Raw genomic sequence first — 19,146 nt, forward strand, 5'->3', positions numbered from 1 at the left:
CTTCTGCACACTCACCAATTCTCTTTCCTGAACAAGCTTGCTATTCATTATCTAATAGTCTGCCTTCCATCACTGACAGTTTTCTTACAGCTTTCATTCAGTAGAAGTTCCTTAAGTTCTTAAATGTCTGATTTTCAAAGGCATCTGTTCATTCCCTTCAAGAATTCACTCTTTTTTCCTTCATGTTTCATCTTACTTCTAAAACTGCTGAGATAGCTGGTAATTTACAGTCAAATATACAGGGGAAAAGATGAATATGTATGTATGGTTTACATTATTTGTCAATATGGAGAACGTGTTCTCTTTATATAGGTTGATTTGATGCTATACTACACTGAAAATTCAAAGAGAAAAAAAACTTAAATTATAGAATTCAACACTGGAAGATGATGTTGTTTTACATATTTGCTTATTTAATTACCTTCTGCTAATTTCATAAGATTTTAGCAAATAGGCAATTAACTTTTAACAGCCTCAGGCTTTCTATCTGTAAAGTAGGAGTGTTTTTAATAAAATTCTTCTGAAAAGTGGTTCTTCTATGGCTATAATTTAGATAATTCTAGTGACAATTTTGACAATTTAAATGAAAGTGACTCATTCTTTTTCTCTCTCTTTTCTCTCAAAACAGCAATAGAAGAGAATACTGCAGCTATTAAGGCAGCTGAAACAAACTGATTTATTGTTTCCTGAACCAATTATTTTAGTTAGATTCTTCTAAATTCCCCCATGCTTTGAATTTCTGGTGTGAAAAAAAGGACAAAAAATGTATACTTAGATCTATATATAGATCTATATATAGATACTTAGATCTATATATAGATTTGATTATGTCTGTTTTCTGTAAATTCTAAGGGTAGTGATGTAACCTATCATTTTTAAATTTTCTTTTTGCCTATAAAATATATCCATGCAAAATACTTAGCTTCCAAGCAATCACATAATATTAGAAATATATATGCTCTATATGAATACTTATCCTAGGAGAGCAGCAAAAAGGCAAAGAATATAGAGTGCTTTTCTGTAAAAGTTTGAAGAAAGACATAAGCACTATAATACAAAGAAACAGGTCATAAATGCCTTACAGAAATTGAAAAGAAATTTAAAAGACCAAAGTACTGAGGTTCAGACACAGGAATGAATGTCATCTGCACACCTGTATCAACATACCATATGTGCTGGTTTGGATATATTATGTCCCCCACAAAAATTATTATCTCTTAACTCAATCTTGTTGGATGTAAACTCTTGACTGAATGTTTCCATGGAGATATGACTCACCCAATGGTGGGTGATACCTTTGATTAGATTATTTCCATGGAGATGTGGGCCCTGCCCACTCAGGGAGAGTCTTAATTGGTCCACTGGATTACTTAAGAGATCTCAAAAACTGACACAAATGCTTGCTGACACACGGACACTCTTGGAGATGCAGACAGAAAGATGTTTGCAGATGCTAAGCTCAGAGATGAAGCCCAGAGTTTGCCCCAAAGAAGCTAAGAGAGGACCCCCAGATACTTAGAGAGAAACACTCTGGGAGAACAAGCAAAGAGCTAAGAGAGAGAAGCTGAGAGACACATTTTGGAGAAAGCCATTTTGAAACACAACACTGGAACAAAGGTCCAGCAGATGCCAGCCACATGCCTTCCCAGCTAACAGAGAGTTCTGGATGACATTATCCTTCCTTCAGTGAATGCATCCTCTTGTTAATACCTTAGTTGGACACTCTTATGGCTGTAGAACTGTAAATCTGTAGCCAAATAAACCCCCTTTATAAAAGTCTATCAATTTCTGGTATTTTGCATAATGCCAACATTAGCAAACTGGAACACCATATTCATTCATTGGAAGACACAATCTAATTGAGATATCCATTTTTCCAAAATGATCTATATGTTGAACATAATCCCAATTAAAATTGTGGCAAATGACTTTTACTTCCAGTCAACATGAAGTAACAGTATGACTATACATTCCTACCGGAACAATAAAAACTAAATAAAAGAAAAATCAATATAAAGCAAACAAAATTCATGAACCAACAATTCCGGAGACATTGGACGTTAGGCAACAAATGGCAGTGACCCAAAGTGATGGGATAAAAATGAGATGAGTTCTGCAATTGTTCCTGTTTAGTGCCTGGAGGGAGCAGTACTTGGAGGTGATGGTGGGGAGGAGCAGGTAGGAGGTGGAACAATTGAGTGGAATCCTTGAGTAGAAAGAGCTGAGTGTTTGAGGAGACAGAGAAACTAAGGCAGAGTACCAGAGAGGAGAGAGCCTTGCAGAGAGAGAGAACCCCAGAGTTATTCAGGAAGTCCCTGTCAAGTATTGACCAAAGTACTGAACAACACATACATTTCCTAAGGCTTCCACTACCATGTATTTTAGCACTGTACACTTTTAAATTCAGAGGTTAATTTTATTTAATATAAGCCCTCATCCTCCAGCAGTGAGATTATTCCTCAGATGAATAAACACAGATTAAATGGCCAGTCTAAATGTCACAAGCTTATACTCCAATAAAGACACAAAATAAACCAGACAATACATTCAGGTGGATATATCATAATGTAAGATCTGTAAAATAAGTTTCAATTGTATCTGTTCTAACTCATACTAAAGAGAAAGTTTTCCTGCCCCAAATGTATGTGCTGTTTTAAGTGGCAAAATCTAAAGAGATTATTATTTTTTAATAATTTTGCAAAATGCCATAGCTGATAATTACCCATTACCTTGATCCTGATGTATAGTACATTTATCTATAAAGGAAAATAAAACATAGAAATTAGAAGGGGGTAGTTGGATCAATATTTCATTATTGTTTCAACCGTATTGAAGAAGTTCAATCAACTGTATTAGAGCTATGGTTTCCTAACATCTTCTTAGAGTGACCCTTCTTTGTTATTATGTATGCTCTAGTCTAGCATAGAGGAGTAACGAGGGGAAAATGGAAAATTAAGTACATTGACACTTACTCTACCTTTTTTTCCCCACCAAACCTTTGAAATAGCATAACAGCATCAGAAAAATCATTTATATGGTCAGAGAGATTATTTGACAGGATAATTCTGTGTGGAAGATTAGAAGGGGAAGGATTTATTTTGAGATAATTTTTATAATCTTTATGCAAGTTGATATCATAGAAAATATAATTTTGTTTTGGTTATGAAAATGCACAATTATTGTTTTAATTAAACCATTTCATATATGTATGTTTTTACAGCATACATGTTCTTTGGCTCTTTCACATTATAGAAATAGTCACAATGATTTAGATAATATTAGGAATTAAATGAAGCTATAATTATCTGATTAAGCTAATTTCCTAAGAACTTTCAACATGCATTATGCTCTTTCCCATTTCCCACTTTCTATCAGCTTCTTAACCTCCACATTCTTCTCTAAATCTCTAAATTTGCTCATGGAGGGATCTCTGCCCCAAATGCTATTTATTTATTTATTTGTTTATTTAGTATTTTAGAACAAGAAAAATCTTGTTCATCATGCTTAAATGGCATTTTTTTTTTCTATTGAAACCTTGAGGATATTGTCCCCTTGTGATGACCTTCTCTAAACGTAACAGCCAGTATGCTTAGGGCTACCTTACTAGGATGCAAAATAGAGAAGTAATTTAGTGGTAGCTAGAGGTTTTGAATCTTAGAAGGTAGTAAACATGAGTTAAAAATAAAGCATATGTTCAAGAACAGATTTTTAGGTAAATATTTGTGCAGGTAATATATGGTGTGGCATTTAACATACCATATACACAACAGATGTGCTCTGGGTGATTAACTGAATAATAATAATAGCAGAAAACCAGTTTATTTTTTGTCTCAATACCTCAACCACAAAACTAAAGGAAACACAAACTCACATCTTTTCTTCCTCCTTCCTTGTGCTTATATTTGAAAAAGTACAAATACAAGGTTGAGTCATATGCTTGTGGTCATCCAAAGCCAGGGGGTATTTTGTGTACATTTTTGTAAGCTCTATTTCTGCTAGTCTATATTTACACAGTTGGTTTTTTGAACTTGAAATTATCGCTATTATTTTTTATCTTAATATTGTGATATGTTATTCTAGAATAATGAAATCTTTTAGGATTTCATCCAACATTTTTTTTATTTTCCCTTTTTATCAGTTAATTTTGCTGTGTATGAAGCCACACAATATTTAGAAGATTACTATACAATTTTTCTCCTAATTTTGTGTCTCAACTTGGCTCACTCATGCATCTGTGGTCAGCTGCCAGGTCAGCTGGGCCTGGTTTTTCTAGAAGAACTTCAGCTGCTTTTGCTCTACATGGTCTCTCATCCTCCAGCAGGTTAGCCTGGGCCAGCCTTGTCCACAAAGCATGGGGTTCCAAGACAGCAAATGAAAAAAAAAGTCCTTTTGAAGTTATCTCTTAATGGGTACAGCTTTCTGTTTGGGGTGATGAAAAGGTTTTGGTAATAGGTAGTGGTGATGGTAGCACAATATTGTAAATGTAATTATGTCATTGATTTGTACACTTAAATATGTTAAAATGGAAAATTACACAACAGATGTGCTCTGGGTGATTAACTGAATGATAATAATAGCAAAAAACCAGTTTATTTTTTGTCTCAATACCTCAACCACAAAACTAAAGGAAACACAAACTCACATCTTTTCTTCCTCCTTCCTTGTGCTTATTAAAACTTCTCTCAGGGTTCATGATGTTAGCTTTATTGGCCCTTTTCTCTGCACTTTCACTTTTCACAACAACTTGTACTCAAATCGCAGCCATTCTTAGTTTTTATCATGCATTTTCCTGTGGTCAGCTGCTCTAAAGGATATGGATTACATGGCTACCTGTTTTCAATTTCTTGACCTGCGTTGCTGAAGGACAGAAATATCTTTCACCCCAGTTGGTGTTACATCATGCCAAAAGTTGTGACTGATTCATTTGTCCCAAGCACAGCCATTTATTCACAATTTTATTAGACCCTAGTGGTTAAGACCACAGGCTTTGCAGTGGGATGACAGACTCACTGATTCTGACAGTAGTTTCTCTGAACCACAACTCACACAAGACTTCTAAAGAATCATAATGACACATGTTAATTGTTGTGAAATAATGGTGAGAAAGTGTTGATCTTAGTGCGGGGCAAAAAGCAAGTGCTCAATAAAGTGTGAGTAATAGTACTGAATCATTATTAATAATAAACTAGTAATGTAAATTATTTCTGTATTTATTGAGAGGCCTTAGATACAAGGCTTAGATACAAGGAAGAACTAAAGACCTAAAACTACAGTGGACAGGAAGGACTAAAGATCTATTGAACTCCCACTTGTAAGAAGACACGGGAAGCACTGTGAGACATTCAACCCTTACACTCTTCTTGATTAAATATAATATAACCTCATGCACATTTCCCTGTAGTCATTATGACAACTGAGGAATCCCTAACAATTCCAAAACATTGACAAGAATGGTACAGACTGCATCAGAAGACAAAGAAACAATATTCTATTTTACTTTCTTAGGAAAAGTTTGAATATAGTGCAGATGCGTGCTCATGCGTGTGCATAAAAATGAATGAATGAATGGTTGTTTAAAACTACAAACATTGATTAAGAAAACCTCTAGGAGCTTGGAACAAATGAAACTAATTGAACTTACTAGAGTCTAGAAAACAATTACAAGCTGCAGAAAGGAAGTGGGAGACTGAGGAGGGATGGTGGGATGGCAATAGAACAGATGAGTGTTGTTTTAGTTCTAATTAGATAATTACACTTAATGATTTAATTACATTCATGAGAGATCTTCCTCATATCTTTCTTACTCATAATAAAGATACCGGTCGTGATGCCGGAGCTGGCCGTGCAGAAGGTGGTGGTCCACCCCCTGGTGCTGCTCAGTGTGGTGGATCACTTCAACCGAATAGGCAAAGTTGGAAACCAGAAGCGTGTTGTTGGTGTACTCTTAGGGTCATGGCAAAAGAAAGTACTTGATGTATCCAACAGTTTTGCAGTCCCTTTTGATGAAGATGACAAAGATGATTCTGTCTGGTTTTTAGACCATGACTATTTGGAAAATATGTATGGAATGTTTAAGAAGGTCAATGCCAGAGAAAGAATAGTTGGGTGGTACCACACAGGCCCTAAACTACACAAAAATGACATCGCCATCAATGAACTCATGAAAAGATACTGCCCTAACTCAGTATTGGTCATTATTGATGTGAAGCCAAAGGACCTCGGGCTGCCCACAGAAGCTTATATTTCAGTGGAAGAAGTTCATGATGATGGAACTCCAACCTCAAAAACATTTGAGCATGTAACCAGTGAAATTGGAGCAGAGGAAGCTGAAGAAGTTGGAGTTGAACACTTGTTACGAGACATCAAAGACACTACAGTGGGTACTCTTTCCCAGCGTATCACAAACCAGGTCCATGGTTTGAAGGGACTGAACTCCAAGCTTCTGGATATCAGGAGCTACCTGGAGAAAGTGGCCACGGGCAAACTGCCCATCAACCACCAGATCATCTACCAGCTGCAGGACGTCTTCAACCTGCTGCCAGATGTCAGCCTGCAGGAATTTGTCAAGGCGTTTTACCTGAAGACCAATGACCAGATGGTGGTGGTGTACTTGGCCTCACTGATCCGTTCTGTGGTCGCCCTGCACAACCTAATCAACAATAAGATTGCCAACAGGGATGCAGAGAAGAAAGAAGGGCAGGAAAAAGAAGAGAGCAAAAAGGATAGAAAAGATGACAAAGAGAAAGATAAAGATAAGGAAAAGAGTGATGTAAAGAAAGAAGAGAAAAAGGAGAAAAAATGAAACTTGTAGCTTTTTTAATTTGTAAATTAAAATCTTATAAACTAAAAAAAAAAAAAAAAAAAAAAAATAAAGATACCACACTGTAACAAGAACATAATTTAAAGTGAGGAATAATGATCATTGCAGTTTAGATAAATTTTTTGAACTATACTATCCCTTTCCTTCATTTCCTCAAAGATTATTTGAAGAATGTAGATGTACAGAAGTAGAAATATATCTGCTATATTGCATCTGATTAAATATATATACATGTTCATAACGTGAAGTATAAACAATTGAACAGATGTACCATTTTATAAAATATTATTTGATTATACTTTTATCATAAATCTGAAAAATAGTTGTTTATGTTTTGACTGAGCCTTCTACTTTCTAAATAATTGTTCACTTCATTAGGTCTAAAAATACTGGAAAGCCTCTTTCCAGGGGAAAGGACTAGATAGACTCTTTTGTAGGAAGTTTCCTTGAGGAAAAGTTTGTTTATCATGATAAATTTTAAAGAAACAAAATTTTAAATGGACTACCAAAGTCTCACTTACTATCACTTGCTAGAAAAAAAAATAGCAAAGTAGAGTAACTCATTGACCAAATATTGTTACTTTTATTCTATGGTCTTTCAAGTGTTCAGAGGGTAATATCTAAGTCTATAGCCACAAAAAGTCTCAAAACTAAGCTTACTTTCCTAAAGATTTCAATATAAAATCTAGTTTTCCTATTAATGGCTCACCTAAAATTTCCTTCTGGGAAATCAATGTCAGTTTTGAATAAAATCAAATTAAACTTTCCATTAAATCCCTTGAATCATCTCTCCTATCAACAAATTTCATTAGCCATAACACTATAAATATAATCTTAAATTGTATGATTGTAGCATTACATTATAGACAACTATACAGATATTTTACTTAAACACAGCATAACATTCTGTCATATTCTGTATTGCATATTTTTATGACTCCGCTGTTTAATTAGCCAGAAACAGATCCTCACTTATTTTTCTTAATTTAAAAGTCTGAAATGAAGTGGATTTTGTTTTTCAGGGAAATAATATACATTACATTAACAGTAGCTTTTCAAATAAATTAATGCATTTAATTTGGACATATATCCAAATATAAGTTGTAAAATGTTTAGCAAATCAAATTTATCACTTTATTTGTTTTAATTTATCCACTTTTCTTTAATTCTCTAAGAATATATTTTTCAGAAGAAAATGACTCAGTTCTTTAAGTTTTTCTTAAAGAAGAAACAAGAAAGAAAGGAAGGAAGGAAGGAAAGAAGGAAGGAAGGATAAGAGAAGGGAGGGAGAGGAGACGAGAAATAACTTGAAAATTACATTCATAAAACATACCTCAACTAATTGTTGTGGATAATATTAAATGTATTAAGAAATAGAACATGAGGAAGATAGACTACTAGAAACATATTCATGCTTTCCAAGAATTGAAAAAATATATTCAAAACATATATTTTTAATGTTTCAAAACATAGGAGAAAAGCAGTGATTTGATTATTTACCTTTACAAATGTTTCCTCTCTGTAAGTAGTCAGGAAATGGATTTATACTGCATGATTTTATTTCTCTGTTTGTTTATATTATTATTAATTTTTAATTGAGATTGTTCACATACCAAACAACTATCCAAAGATCCAAAGTGTACAATCAATTGCCCATATACCATCATAGAGCTGTGCATCTATCACAATTATTTTTTTTTCAATTTTTAGAACATTTTCATTACTCCAGAAAAGAAATAAAGACAACAAAAGGAAACTCAAATCCTCCCATAACCCTAACCATCCCCCTTCCATTATTGATTCATAGTTTTGGTATAGTACATTTGTTACTGCTGATGAAAGAATGTTAAAATACTACTAACTGTAGTATATAGTTTGCAATAGGTGCATATTTTTCCTGTATGCCCCTCTGTTATTAACTTCTAGTTATAGTGCTATATGTTTGTTCTAGTTCATGAGAGAGATTTCTAATATTTGTACAATTAATCATGGACATTGTCCACCACAAGATTCACTGTTTTATACATTCCCATCTTTGAACCTCCAACTTTCCTTCTGGTAACATATATGACTCTGAGTTTACCCTTTCCACCACCTTCATGCACCATTCAGCACTGTTAGTTATTCTCACAACATGCTACCATCACTTCTGTCCACGTCCAAATGTTTAAGTTCACCCTAGTTGAACATTCTGCTCATAATAAGTAATCGCTCCCCATTCTTCAGCTTCATTCTATAGCCTGGTAACTTATATTTCATGTCTATGAGTTGACATATTATAATTAGTATGTATCAGTGAGACCCTGCAATATTTGTCCTTATGTATCTGTCTTATTTCACTTAATATAGCTCCCTAAAGGTTTCTTCATCAACCCATTTCTTTAAGAAGGGTTTGTTCACACACCATCATTCCATCCTAAGTAAACAATCATTGGTTCCCTGTATAGTCAGGCATTTATGTATTCAGCACCATGGCCACTATCTATATAAGGGCATCTCCATTTCTTCCACAAAGGAGGAGAGGAAAAGTCAAAGAAGGTAGACAGACAAAAGAAAAAGAAAAAAAGGAGAGAAAAAAACAGACATGACAACTAGAAAGCAACAGAAGGAAAGATAGCATTAAACTAAAGTAGAATAAAAGAGTCAGACAACATCACCAATGCTGAGAGTCCCATACCCTTACCCTATGTCCCCTCTCATATGCATTTAGCTTTGGTATATTGCCTTTGTTGTATTAAAGGAAGCATAATATAATGTTTCTGTTAATTATAGTCTCTACTTGGCAGTGATTGTATTTCCCCCCAATCTCACCCTATTTTTAACACCTTGCAATGTTGACATTCATTTTTTCTCCCTCATGTAAAAATATATTTGTGCCTTTATTACAATTGTTGAGCACCCTAGGTTTCACTAAGTTATACAGGCCCAGTCTTTATCTTTCATCTTTCATTCTAGTGTCCCACATTGTCCTAACCTTCCTCTTTCAACTATGCTCAGTCATCTTTGTTCATTGTACTTACATTGCTGTGCTACTATCTCCCAAAATTATTTTCCAAACCTCTCACTCCTGTCTTTTCCTTTCTGTCTGCAGTGCTTCAGTTTTTCCTGTAGTGCAGGTAACTTGTTCACAAACTCTGTCATTGTCTGTTTGTTTATCAGAGAATATTTTAAAGTCTCCCTCATATTTGAATGACAGTTTTGCTGGATATAGGATTTTTGGTTGGTGTTTTTTTTACTTTCAGTATCTTAAATATATCACCCCACTTTCTTCTTGTTTCCATGGTTTCTACTGAGAAATCCACATATAGTGTTATCAGGTTTCCTTTGTATGTGATGGGTCACTTTTTTGTTGATGCTTTCAGGATTCTCTCTTCAACTTTGATGTTTGATAATATGATTATCAAGTGTCTTGGCATAGACCTATTCAGATCTATTCTGTTTGGAGTATGCTGTGCTTCCTGGATCCATAACTTTATATCTTTCATAAGAGATGGGAAATTTTCATTGATTATTGCCTCTATTATTGCTTCTGCCCTTTTTCCCTTCTCTTCTCCTTCTGAGACACCAATGACACGTACATTCCTGCATTTCATTTTGTCTTTAATTTTCTGGAGATGTTGCTCATATTTTTCCCTTCTTTTCTCTATCCGTTCTTTTGTGTGTAGGCTTTCAGGAGCCTTGTTCTCCAGTTCCTGAGTGTTTTCTTCTGTCTCTTGGAATCTGCTGTTGTAAGTTTCCATTGTGTCTTTCATCTCATGTTGTGCCTTTCATTTCCATAGATTATGCCAATTGTCTTTTTTTGAACTTTCAATTTCTACCCTATATATGCCCAGTGTCTTCATTATATGCTTCATTGCCACATCGTCCCTAAACTTTTTGAATTGATTTAGTATTAGTTGTTTAAGTTCCTGTATCTCAGTTGAAGTATAAGCTTGTTCCTTTGACTGGGCCATAACTTCATTTTTCTTAGTGTATGCTGTGGGCATCTGATCTGATCTGATTTCCTTGGTTACCCCAATAAGGTTTTTGCAGACCTGAATGGGCTCAGGTCTCAAAAGGAGACAATAGTATCATGTCTCCCTGAGGGTGTGCCTTAAAAGATTGGTACACCCTATGAGGCCACAAGTCACTCTACTTTCCTGCCCTGCAGGTGGCACTTGTCAACCTGTAGCTCTGGACTGGTGTAAGAAGATGTGGCTCATGGCTGTTTTCCCCCAGGATCTGGGGTCTGGTTCTGAATGGGAGGTGGGTAGTGTGCTTGGTACCACCTTCTTCCTCTTAGGGAAGATACACCCCCTATGGAGAGGTCATTAGCATTTGAATAGTCTCTCTGCCTGTGCTATCTCCACCTTTGTCTGGGTCAGAGCACTGGGAACTGAAAATGGCTGAGCCAAGACAGGGACAGAAAGTCCCCTTCATGGCCAGTCCATGGCCACCCTCTGGCTCTCCAAGGTCAGTCATCACCAAAATCCTCTGTCTGCTTGTTGCGGATTTGTAGCTTGTATTGAGCAGTCCACATATGTTAATTAAAACCCCAGTTGGAGCTCTGCTGAGCTATATTCACTTGCTGGGAGAGTGCTGCTCTCTAGCACCATAAGGCTTTGCAGTTTGGGCCATGGGAGGAGAGGGGTCCCGGCATGGATCCACAGTTTTTACTTATAGATTTTATGCTGCCATCTTGGGCATTCCTCCCAATTAAAGTTGGTGTATGATGAGTGGACACTTTTGTCCTCCCACAGTTATTCCAGATTATTTACTAGTTGTTCCTGATTGTTTATTTGTTGTTACTGGGGGACAAACTAGCTTCCACTCCTCTCTATGTTGCCATCTTCTTCTATCTCCCTGTTTGTCTTTAATGCCAGGAAATGTTGGAATAAAAGTTCTAGGAGTTTGAATGAATTCTTCTCACAGATCTGGCAATCAGTAGCCATGGTGATCTTTCCTTTATTCTGTGAAAGAAGAGAGGTGTCGGTCTGGATGGCAGAAGAGAAAAGCTGTTCACGAAAACTGTTACAGTTTCTAGTCTGCACTTGGATCATTCTTATAAATTCTGAGACTGTTTCACCTAATTTTAGTCTTCTAGTTTACAAAGAAGGGATATGAACTGAAAGTGACCACCGTCCTACTTTATAATGCAATTTGTTATTCTAAAGCTTTTTTAAAATTAAAAAAAAAAAATAAAAACATTCTATGGTTTTTTTTTCCAGGTGTGCAAGGGTGGTTCAACATAAGAAAATTAATTAGCATGATACATCACAGCAAGAAATTGAAGAGCAAAAACCACATAATCATCTCAACTGATGCAGAAAAGGCATTGACAAAATTCAGCATTCCTTCTTGATGAAAACATTTCAAAGGATAGGAATGGAGGGAAACTTCCTCAATATGAAAAAAGGAATATATGAAAAATAAACAGCTAATATCATACTAAATGTAAAAACACTTGAAAGCTTTCCCTTTAAGATCAGGAAGAAGATAAGGATACCCACTGTCACCATTGTTATTCAAAGTTGTGCTGGAAGATCTAGCTAGAGCAATTAAGCAAGAAAATAAATAAATAAATAAAAGGCATTCAAATCAGAAAGGAAGAAGTAAAACTTGCACTGTTTGCAGACAACATGATCCTATATGTAGAAAATCAGGAAAAATGTACAGTAACACTACTATAGCTGATAAATGAGTACAGCAAAGTGGCAGGATACAAGATGAAAACACAAAAATCAGTACTGTTTCTACAAAACAGTAATAAGCAATTTGAGGAGAAAATCAAGAAAAAAATCAATTTGCAATAGCAACCAAAATAATCAAATATCTAGGTCTAAACTTAACTAAGGATATAAAAGACCTATACACAGAAAACAATAAAACATTGCCAAAAGAAATCAAAGAAGACCTAAATAAATGGAAATACATACTATGTTCATGGACTAGAAAACTAAGTATAGTTAAGATGCCAATTCTATCCAAATTGATTTATAGATTCAAGGCAGTACCAGTCAAAACCCTAGCAACTTACTTTGCAGAAATAGAAAAATCGATAACCAAATTTATTTGGAAAGGCAAGGAGCCTCAAATAGCTAGTAATAGCCTGAGAAAGGAAAATGAAATGGAAGCTTTCAACTACCTGTTTCTAAAGCATATTACAGATAAATTGGGGAGGCAGGGCAAGATGGTGGATTGGTGAGGTGTTTTTAGTTACTCCTCCAGGGAAGTAGGTAGAAAGCCAGGAACTGCATGTACTGGACACCACAGAGCAATCTGACTTTGGGCATACTTCATACAACACTCATGAAAATGTGGAACTGCTGAGATCAGGCTCAGTCCCGTGGGAGGAGGGGCTGTCAGCGCCAGGAAGGAGAATGGAGAACTTCAGCGGCAGCTCTTATCGGAAACTCATTCTACTGATTCAAACTCCAACCATAGATAGACTGAGACCAGACACCAGAGAATCTGAGAGCAGCCAGCCCAGCCGAGAGGAGACAGGCATAGCAAAAAACAGCAAGACAAGCTCAAAAATAAAAGTGGAGTCTTTTTGGAGTTCTGGTGAACATAGAAAGGGGAAGGGCAGAGCTCAGGCCTGCAGGCTCATTTGCAAAACCCGAAGAAAAACTGATCTCTCTGCCCCCTAGATCTTTCCTTAATAGCCCTAATTGCTTTGTCTCTTAGCATTTCAATAACACACTAGATCTGCCAGGAGGGCCTTTTTTTTTTTTTTTTTTAATCTTTTTTTCATTTTCTAAAACAATTACTCTAAGAAGCCCAATACAGAAAGCCTCAAAGACTTGCAATTTGGGCAGGTCAAGACAAGAGCAGAACTGAGAGCTCTGAGACAAAAGGCAATAATCCAGTGGCTGAGAAAATTCACTAAACACCACAACTTCCCAAGAAAAGGGGGCGTCCTCTCACAGCCATCATCCTGGTGGACAGGAAACACTCCTGCCTGTCACTGGCCCCATAGCCCAGAGCTGCCCCAGACAACCGAATGTGACAGAAGTGCTTACAATAACATGCATACACTGCAAAATTGGGCATGGACATTAGCCTTCCCTGCACCCTCAGCTGATTGTCCCAGAGTTGGGAAGGTGGAGCAGTGGGAATTAACAAGCCCCACACAGACATCATTTCAACAGACTGGGAGCCTCCCTACACAGACCGGCAGCCCAGAACCACCCTGGGGGGATGGCACTCACCTGTGACATAGCACATTCATCCCTCAACAGAGGACCAGGGGGTGCAAGGCCTGGAAGAGGGATCAACTCACAAGTCTCAGGGGCCACACACCAATACCAAGGACTTGTGGGTCAGTGGCCGAGACAAACTGTGGCAGAACTGAACTGAAGGATTAGACTATTGCAGCAGCTTTAAAACTCTAGGAACACCAGGGAGATTTGGTTGTTAGAGCCACCCCCCTCCTTGACCGCCCAGACACATGCCCCTTATACAGGGCGGGCAACACCAACTACACATGCAAGCTTGGTACACCAACTGGACCCCACAAGACTTACTCCCCCACTCACCACAGAGGCAAAGCGGGGGAGAACTGGCTTGAGGGGAACAGGTGGCTCGTGGACGCCACCTGCTGGTTAGTCACAGAAAGTGTACTCCACGAAGCTGAAGATCTGACAAATTAGAGATAAGGATTTCAATTGGTCTACAAATCCTAAAAGAACCCTACCAAGTTAAGCAAATGCCAAGAGGCCAAAAACAACAGAAAAATTTAAAGCATATGAAAAAACCAGATGATATGGATAACCCAAGCCCAAACACCCAAATCAAAAGATCAGAAGAAATACAGTACTTACAGCAACTAATTAAAGAACTGAAGATGAACAATGAGACCATGGCACAGGATATAAAGGACATCAAGAAGAGCATGGAACAGGATATAAAGGACATCAAGAAGACCCTAGAAGAGCATAAAGAAGACATTGCAAGAGTAAATAAAAAAAATAGATGATCTTATGGAAATTAAAGAAACCGTTGACCAAATTAAAAAGATTCTGGATACTCATAGTACAAGACTAGAGGAAGTTGAACAATGAATCAGTGACCTAGAAGATGACAGAATGGAAAATGAAAGCATAAAAGAAAGAATGGGGAAAAAAATGAAAAAATTGAAATGGACCTCAGGGATATGATAGATAATATGAAATGTCCGAATATAAGACTCATTGGTGTTCCAGAAGGGGAAGAAAAGGGTAAAGGTCTAGGAAGAGTATTCAAAGAAATTGTTGGGGAAAACTTCCCAAATCTTCTAAACAACATAAATACACAAATCATAAATGCTCAGCGAACTCCAAATAGAATAAATCCAAATAAACCCACTCCGAGACATATTCTGATCACACTGTCAAACACAGAAGAGAAGGAGCAAGTTCTGAAAGCAGCAAGAGAAAAGCAATTCACCACATACAAAGGAAACAGCATAAGACTAAGTAGTGACTACTCAGCAGCCACCATGGAGACAAGAAGGCAGTGGCATGATATATTTAAAATTCTGAGTGAGAAAAATTTCCAACCATGAATACTTTATCCAGAAAAGCTCTCCTTCAAATTTGAGGGAGAGCTTAAATTTTTCACAGACAAAGAAATGCTGAGAGAATTTGCTAACAAGAGACCTGCCCTACTGGAGATACTAAAGGAAGCCCTACAGACAGAGAAACAAAGAAAGGACAGAGAGACTTGGAGAAAGGTTCAGTACTAAAGAGATTTGGTATGGGTACAATAAAGGATATTAACAGACAGAGGGGAAAAAGATGACAAACATAAACCAAAGGATAAGATGGCTGATTCAAGAAATGCCTTCACAGCTGTAATGCTGAATGTAAATGGATTAAACTCCCTAATTAAAAGATATAGATTCGCAGAATGGATAAAAAAAAAAAATGAACCATCAATATGTTGCATACAAGAGACTCATCTTAGACACAGGGACACAAAGAAACTGAAAGTGAAAGGATGGAAAAAAATATTTCATGCAAGCTACAGCCAAAAGAAAGCAGGTGTAGCAATATTAATCTCAGATAAAATAGACTTTAAATGCAGGGATGTTTTGAGAGACAAAGAAGGCCACTACATACTAATAAAAGGGGCAATTCAAGAAGAAGAAATAACAATCGTAAATGTCTATGCACCCAATCAAGGTGCCACAAAATACATGAGAGAAACACTGGCAAAACTAAAGGAAGTAATTGATGTTTCCCCAATAATTGTGGGAGACTTCAACACATCACTCTCTCCTATAGATAGATCAACCAGACAGAAGACCAATAAGGAAATTGAAAACCTAAACAATCTGATAAATGAATTGGATTTAACAGATATATACAGGACATTACATCCCAAATCACCAGGATACACATACTTCTCTAGTTCTTACGGGACTTTCTCCAGAATAAATCATATGCTGGGACATAAAACAAGGCTCAATAAATTTAAAAAGATTGAAATTATTCAAAGCACATTCTCTGACCACAGTGGAATACAATTAGAAGTCAATAACCCTAAGAGACTTAGAAAATTCACAAATACCTGGAGTTTAAACAACACACTCCTAAACAATCAGTGGGTTAAAGAAGAAATAGCAAGAGAACTTGCTAAATATATAGGGACAAATGAAAAGGAGAACACAACATACCAAAACCTATGGGATGCAGCAAAAGCGGTACTGGGGGGGGGGGATTTATAGCACTAAATGTATATATTAAAAAGGAAGAAAGAGCCAAAATCCAAGAACTAATTGATCAACTGAAAAAGCTAGAAAATGAACAGCAAACCAATCCTAAACCAAGTAGAAGAAAAGAAATAACAAGGATTAAAGCCGAAATGAATGACATAGAGAACAAAAAAACAACAGAGAGGATGAATAACACCAAAAGTTGGTTCTTTGAGAAGATCAACAAGATTGACAAGCCCCTAGCTAGACTGACAAAATCAAAATGAGAGAAGACCCATATAAACAAAATAATGAATGAGAATGGTGACTTTATTGCAGATCCTGAAGAAATTAAAAAAAATTATAAGAGGGTACTATGAACAACCGTATGGTAACAAACTGGATAATGTAGAGGAAATGGACAATTTCCTGGAAACATATGAACAACCTAGACTGACCAGAGAAGAAACAGAAGACCTCAACCAACCAATCACAGTCAAAGAGATCCAATCAGTCATCCAAAAGCTTCCCACAAATAAATGCCCAGGGCCAGATGGCTTCACAGGGGAATTCTACCACACTTTCCAAAAAGAATTGACAACAATCTTACTTAAACTCTTTCAAAACATTGAAGAAAATGGAACACTATCTAACTCATTTTATGAAGCTAGCATCAATCTAATACCAAAACCAGGCAAAGATGCTACAAAAAAGGAAAACTACCAGCCAATCTCCCTAATGAATATAGATGCAAAAATCCTCAACAAAATACTTGCAAATCGAATCCAAAGACACAATAAAAAATCATACACCATGATCAAGTGGGGTTCATTCCAGGCGTGCAAGGATGGTTCAACATAAGAAAATCAATCAATGTATTACAACACATTAATAAATCAAAAGGGTAATATCAAATGATCATCTCAATAGATGCTGAAAAAGCATTTGACAAAATCCAACATCCCTTTTTGATAAAGCATATTACAAAGCTACAGTAGTCAAAATAGCATGGTACTGGCATAAAGATAGATATAATTACCAACAGAATTGAGTTGAGTGTTCAGAAATAGACCCTCTCATCTAGGACAGTTGATCTTTGATAAGATGGTCAAGTCAACTCATCTGTGAAAGAGCAGTCTCTTCAACAATTGGTGCTTAGAGAATTGGATATCCGTAACCAAAAGAATGAAAGAAGACCCCTATTTTACCCCTTATACAAAAAATAAACTCAAAATGTATCAAAGAACTAAACATTAGAGCTAAGGCATAAAGCTATTAGAAGAAAATGTAGGGTAATATCTTAAAGATCTGGTGATAAGAGGTGATGTCCTAGACCTTACACCCAAAGTGCAAGCAATGAGAAAAGAAATAGACAAATGGGATCTCCTCAAATTTGAATACTTTTGTGCATCAAAGGACTTTTTCAGGAACATAAAAAGGCAGGCTATACAATGGGAGACAGTATTTGAAAACCATGTATCAGACAAGAGTTTAATATCAAAAATACATAAAAAGATCATACAACTCTACAGCAAAAAAGAAAAAAGACCCAATTTAAAAATGGACAAAAGACATGGACAGACACTTTTCCAAAAAGGAAATATAAATAGCTCAAAACATACAAAATGATGCTCAACTTCACTAGCTGTTAGGGAAATGCAAATCAAAACCGCAATGAGATATTATCTCATACCTACTAGAATGGCCATTATCAAAATTACAGAAAATTAAAAGTCCTAGAGAGGATGTGGAGAAGGAGGTACACACTTTCACTGTTGGTGGGAATTTAGAATGTTTCAACTAGTCTGGAAGGCAATTGGTTCATCAGGAAGCTAAGTATAGAATTGCCATATAAGCCAATAATCCCATTACTAGATATATACTCAGAGGAATTGAAGGCAGGGACACCAATTGACATTTGTACACTGATTTCTATAGCAGCATTATTCATGATTGCCAAGAGATGGAAACTGCTCAAATGCCCATCAGTGGATGAGTGTATAAACTTACCTACTAGAATGGCCATTATCAAAAATACAGAAAACTAAAAGTGCTGGAGAGGATGTGGAGAAGGAGTTACACTCTTTCACTGTTGATGGGAATTTAGAATGTTTGAGCTATTCTGGAAGGCAGCTGGAAGGCAGCTTCATCAGGAAGCTAAGTATAGAATTATACTTAGCTACATACTTATGATGGAATACTACAGAGCTGTAAGAAGAGAAAAAGTTATTACACATAATTATGTGGATGAACCTTGAAGATATTATGTTGAGCGAAATTAGCCAGAAACAAAAGGACAAATACTAAATGATCTCACTAATATGAACTAACTATAATGAGCAAACTCTGGGAGCTAAAGTTAAGAACACAGGTTTAGAGGGTGGAGATTGGGCATTTGATGCTGAAGGAGGACCGAATGTTCAACAGGATTGAGTGAAATGATCCATCCACAAAGGGATAACACAACACTCTCTGATGGTGGCACAATACGATAAGGGTAATGATCAAAGTTGAGTGTGAGTATAGTTGAAAGAGGAAAACTAGGAGCATGTATACCACCAGAAGGATGGATAAAGGATAAAGGATGGAACTGTATAGCTTGGCAAAATCTAGAGTGGACAATGATGGTGACTCAATGTACAAATGTAAGAAAGTTTCTACATGAGAGAGA

At 36.4% G+C, this 19,146-nt stretch overlaps 1 protein-coding gene and 1 long non-coding RNA gene across 3 annotated transcripts in view; both read left to right on the forward strand.

The window, feature by feature from the left end:
* The window catches only part of LOC119531692, a 172,472-nt gene extending 170,944 nt beyond the window's left edge, over nucleotides 1-1,528 (forward strand). For both annotated transcript variants that reach the window (XR_005216383.1, XR_005216385.1), the window contains exon 4: nucleotides 629-1,528. This is a non-coding gene — a long non-coding RNA (uncharacterized LOC119531692). The remainder of the gene's footprint in view (nucleotides 1-628) is intronic.
* A 4,297-nt stretch (nucleotides 1,529-5,825) lies between these two features.
* LOC119531687 (26S proteasome non-ATPase regulatory subunit 7) lies at nucleotides 5,826-6,802 on the forward strand. Its single transcript, XM_037833222.1, has one exon. The coding sequence runs from the start codon at nucleotides 5,828-5,830 to the stop codon at nucleotides 6,800-6,802; it is 975 nt and encodes a 324-aa protein (XP_037689150.1). The 5' UTR covers nucleotides 5,826-5,827.
* Nucleotides 6,803-19,146: the final 12,344 nt, after the last annotated feature.

This window comes from Choloepus didactylus, chromosome 1 (genome assembly GCF_015220235.1).
Source record: "Choloepus didactylus isolate mChoDid1 chromosome 1, mChoDid1.pri, whole genome shotgun sequence".
Taxonomy (NCBI): domain Eukaryota; kingdom Metazoa; phylum Chordata; class Mammalia; order Pilosa; family Megalonychidae; genus Choloepus; species Choloepus didactylus.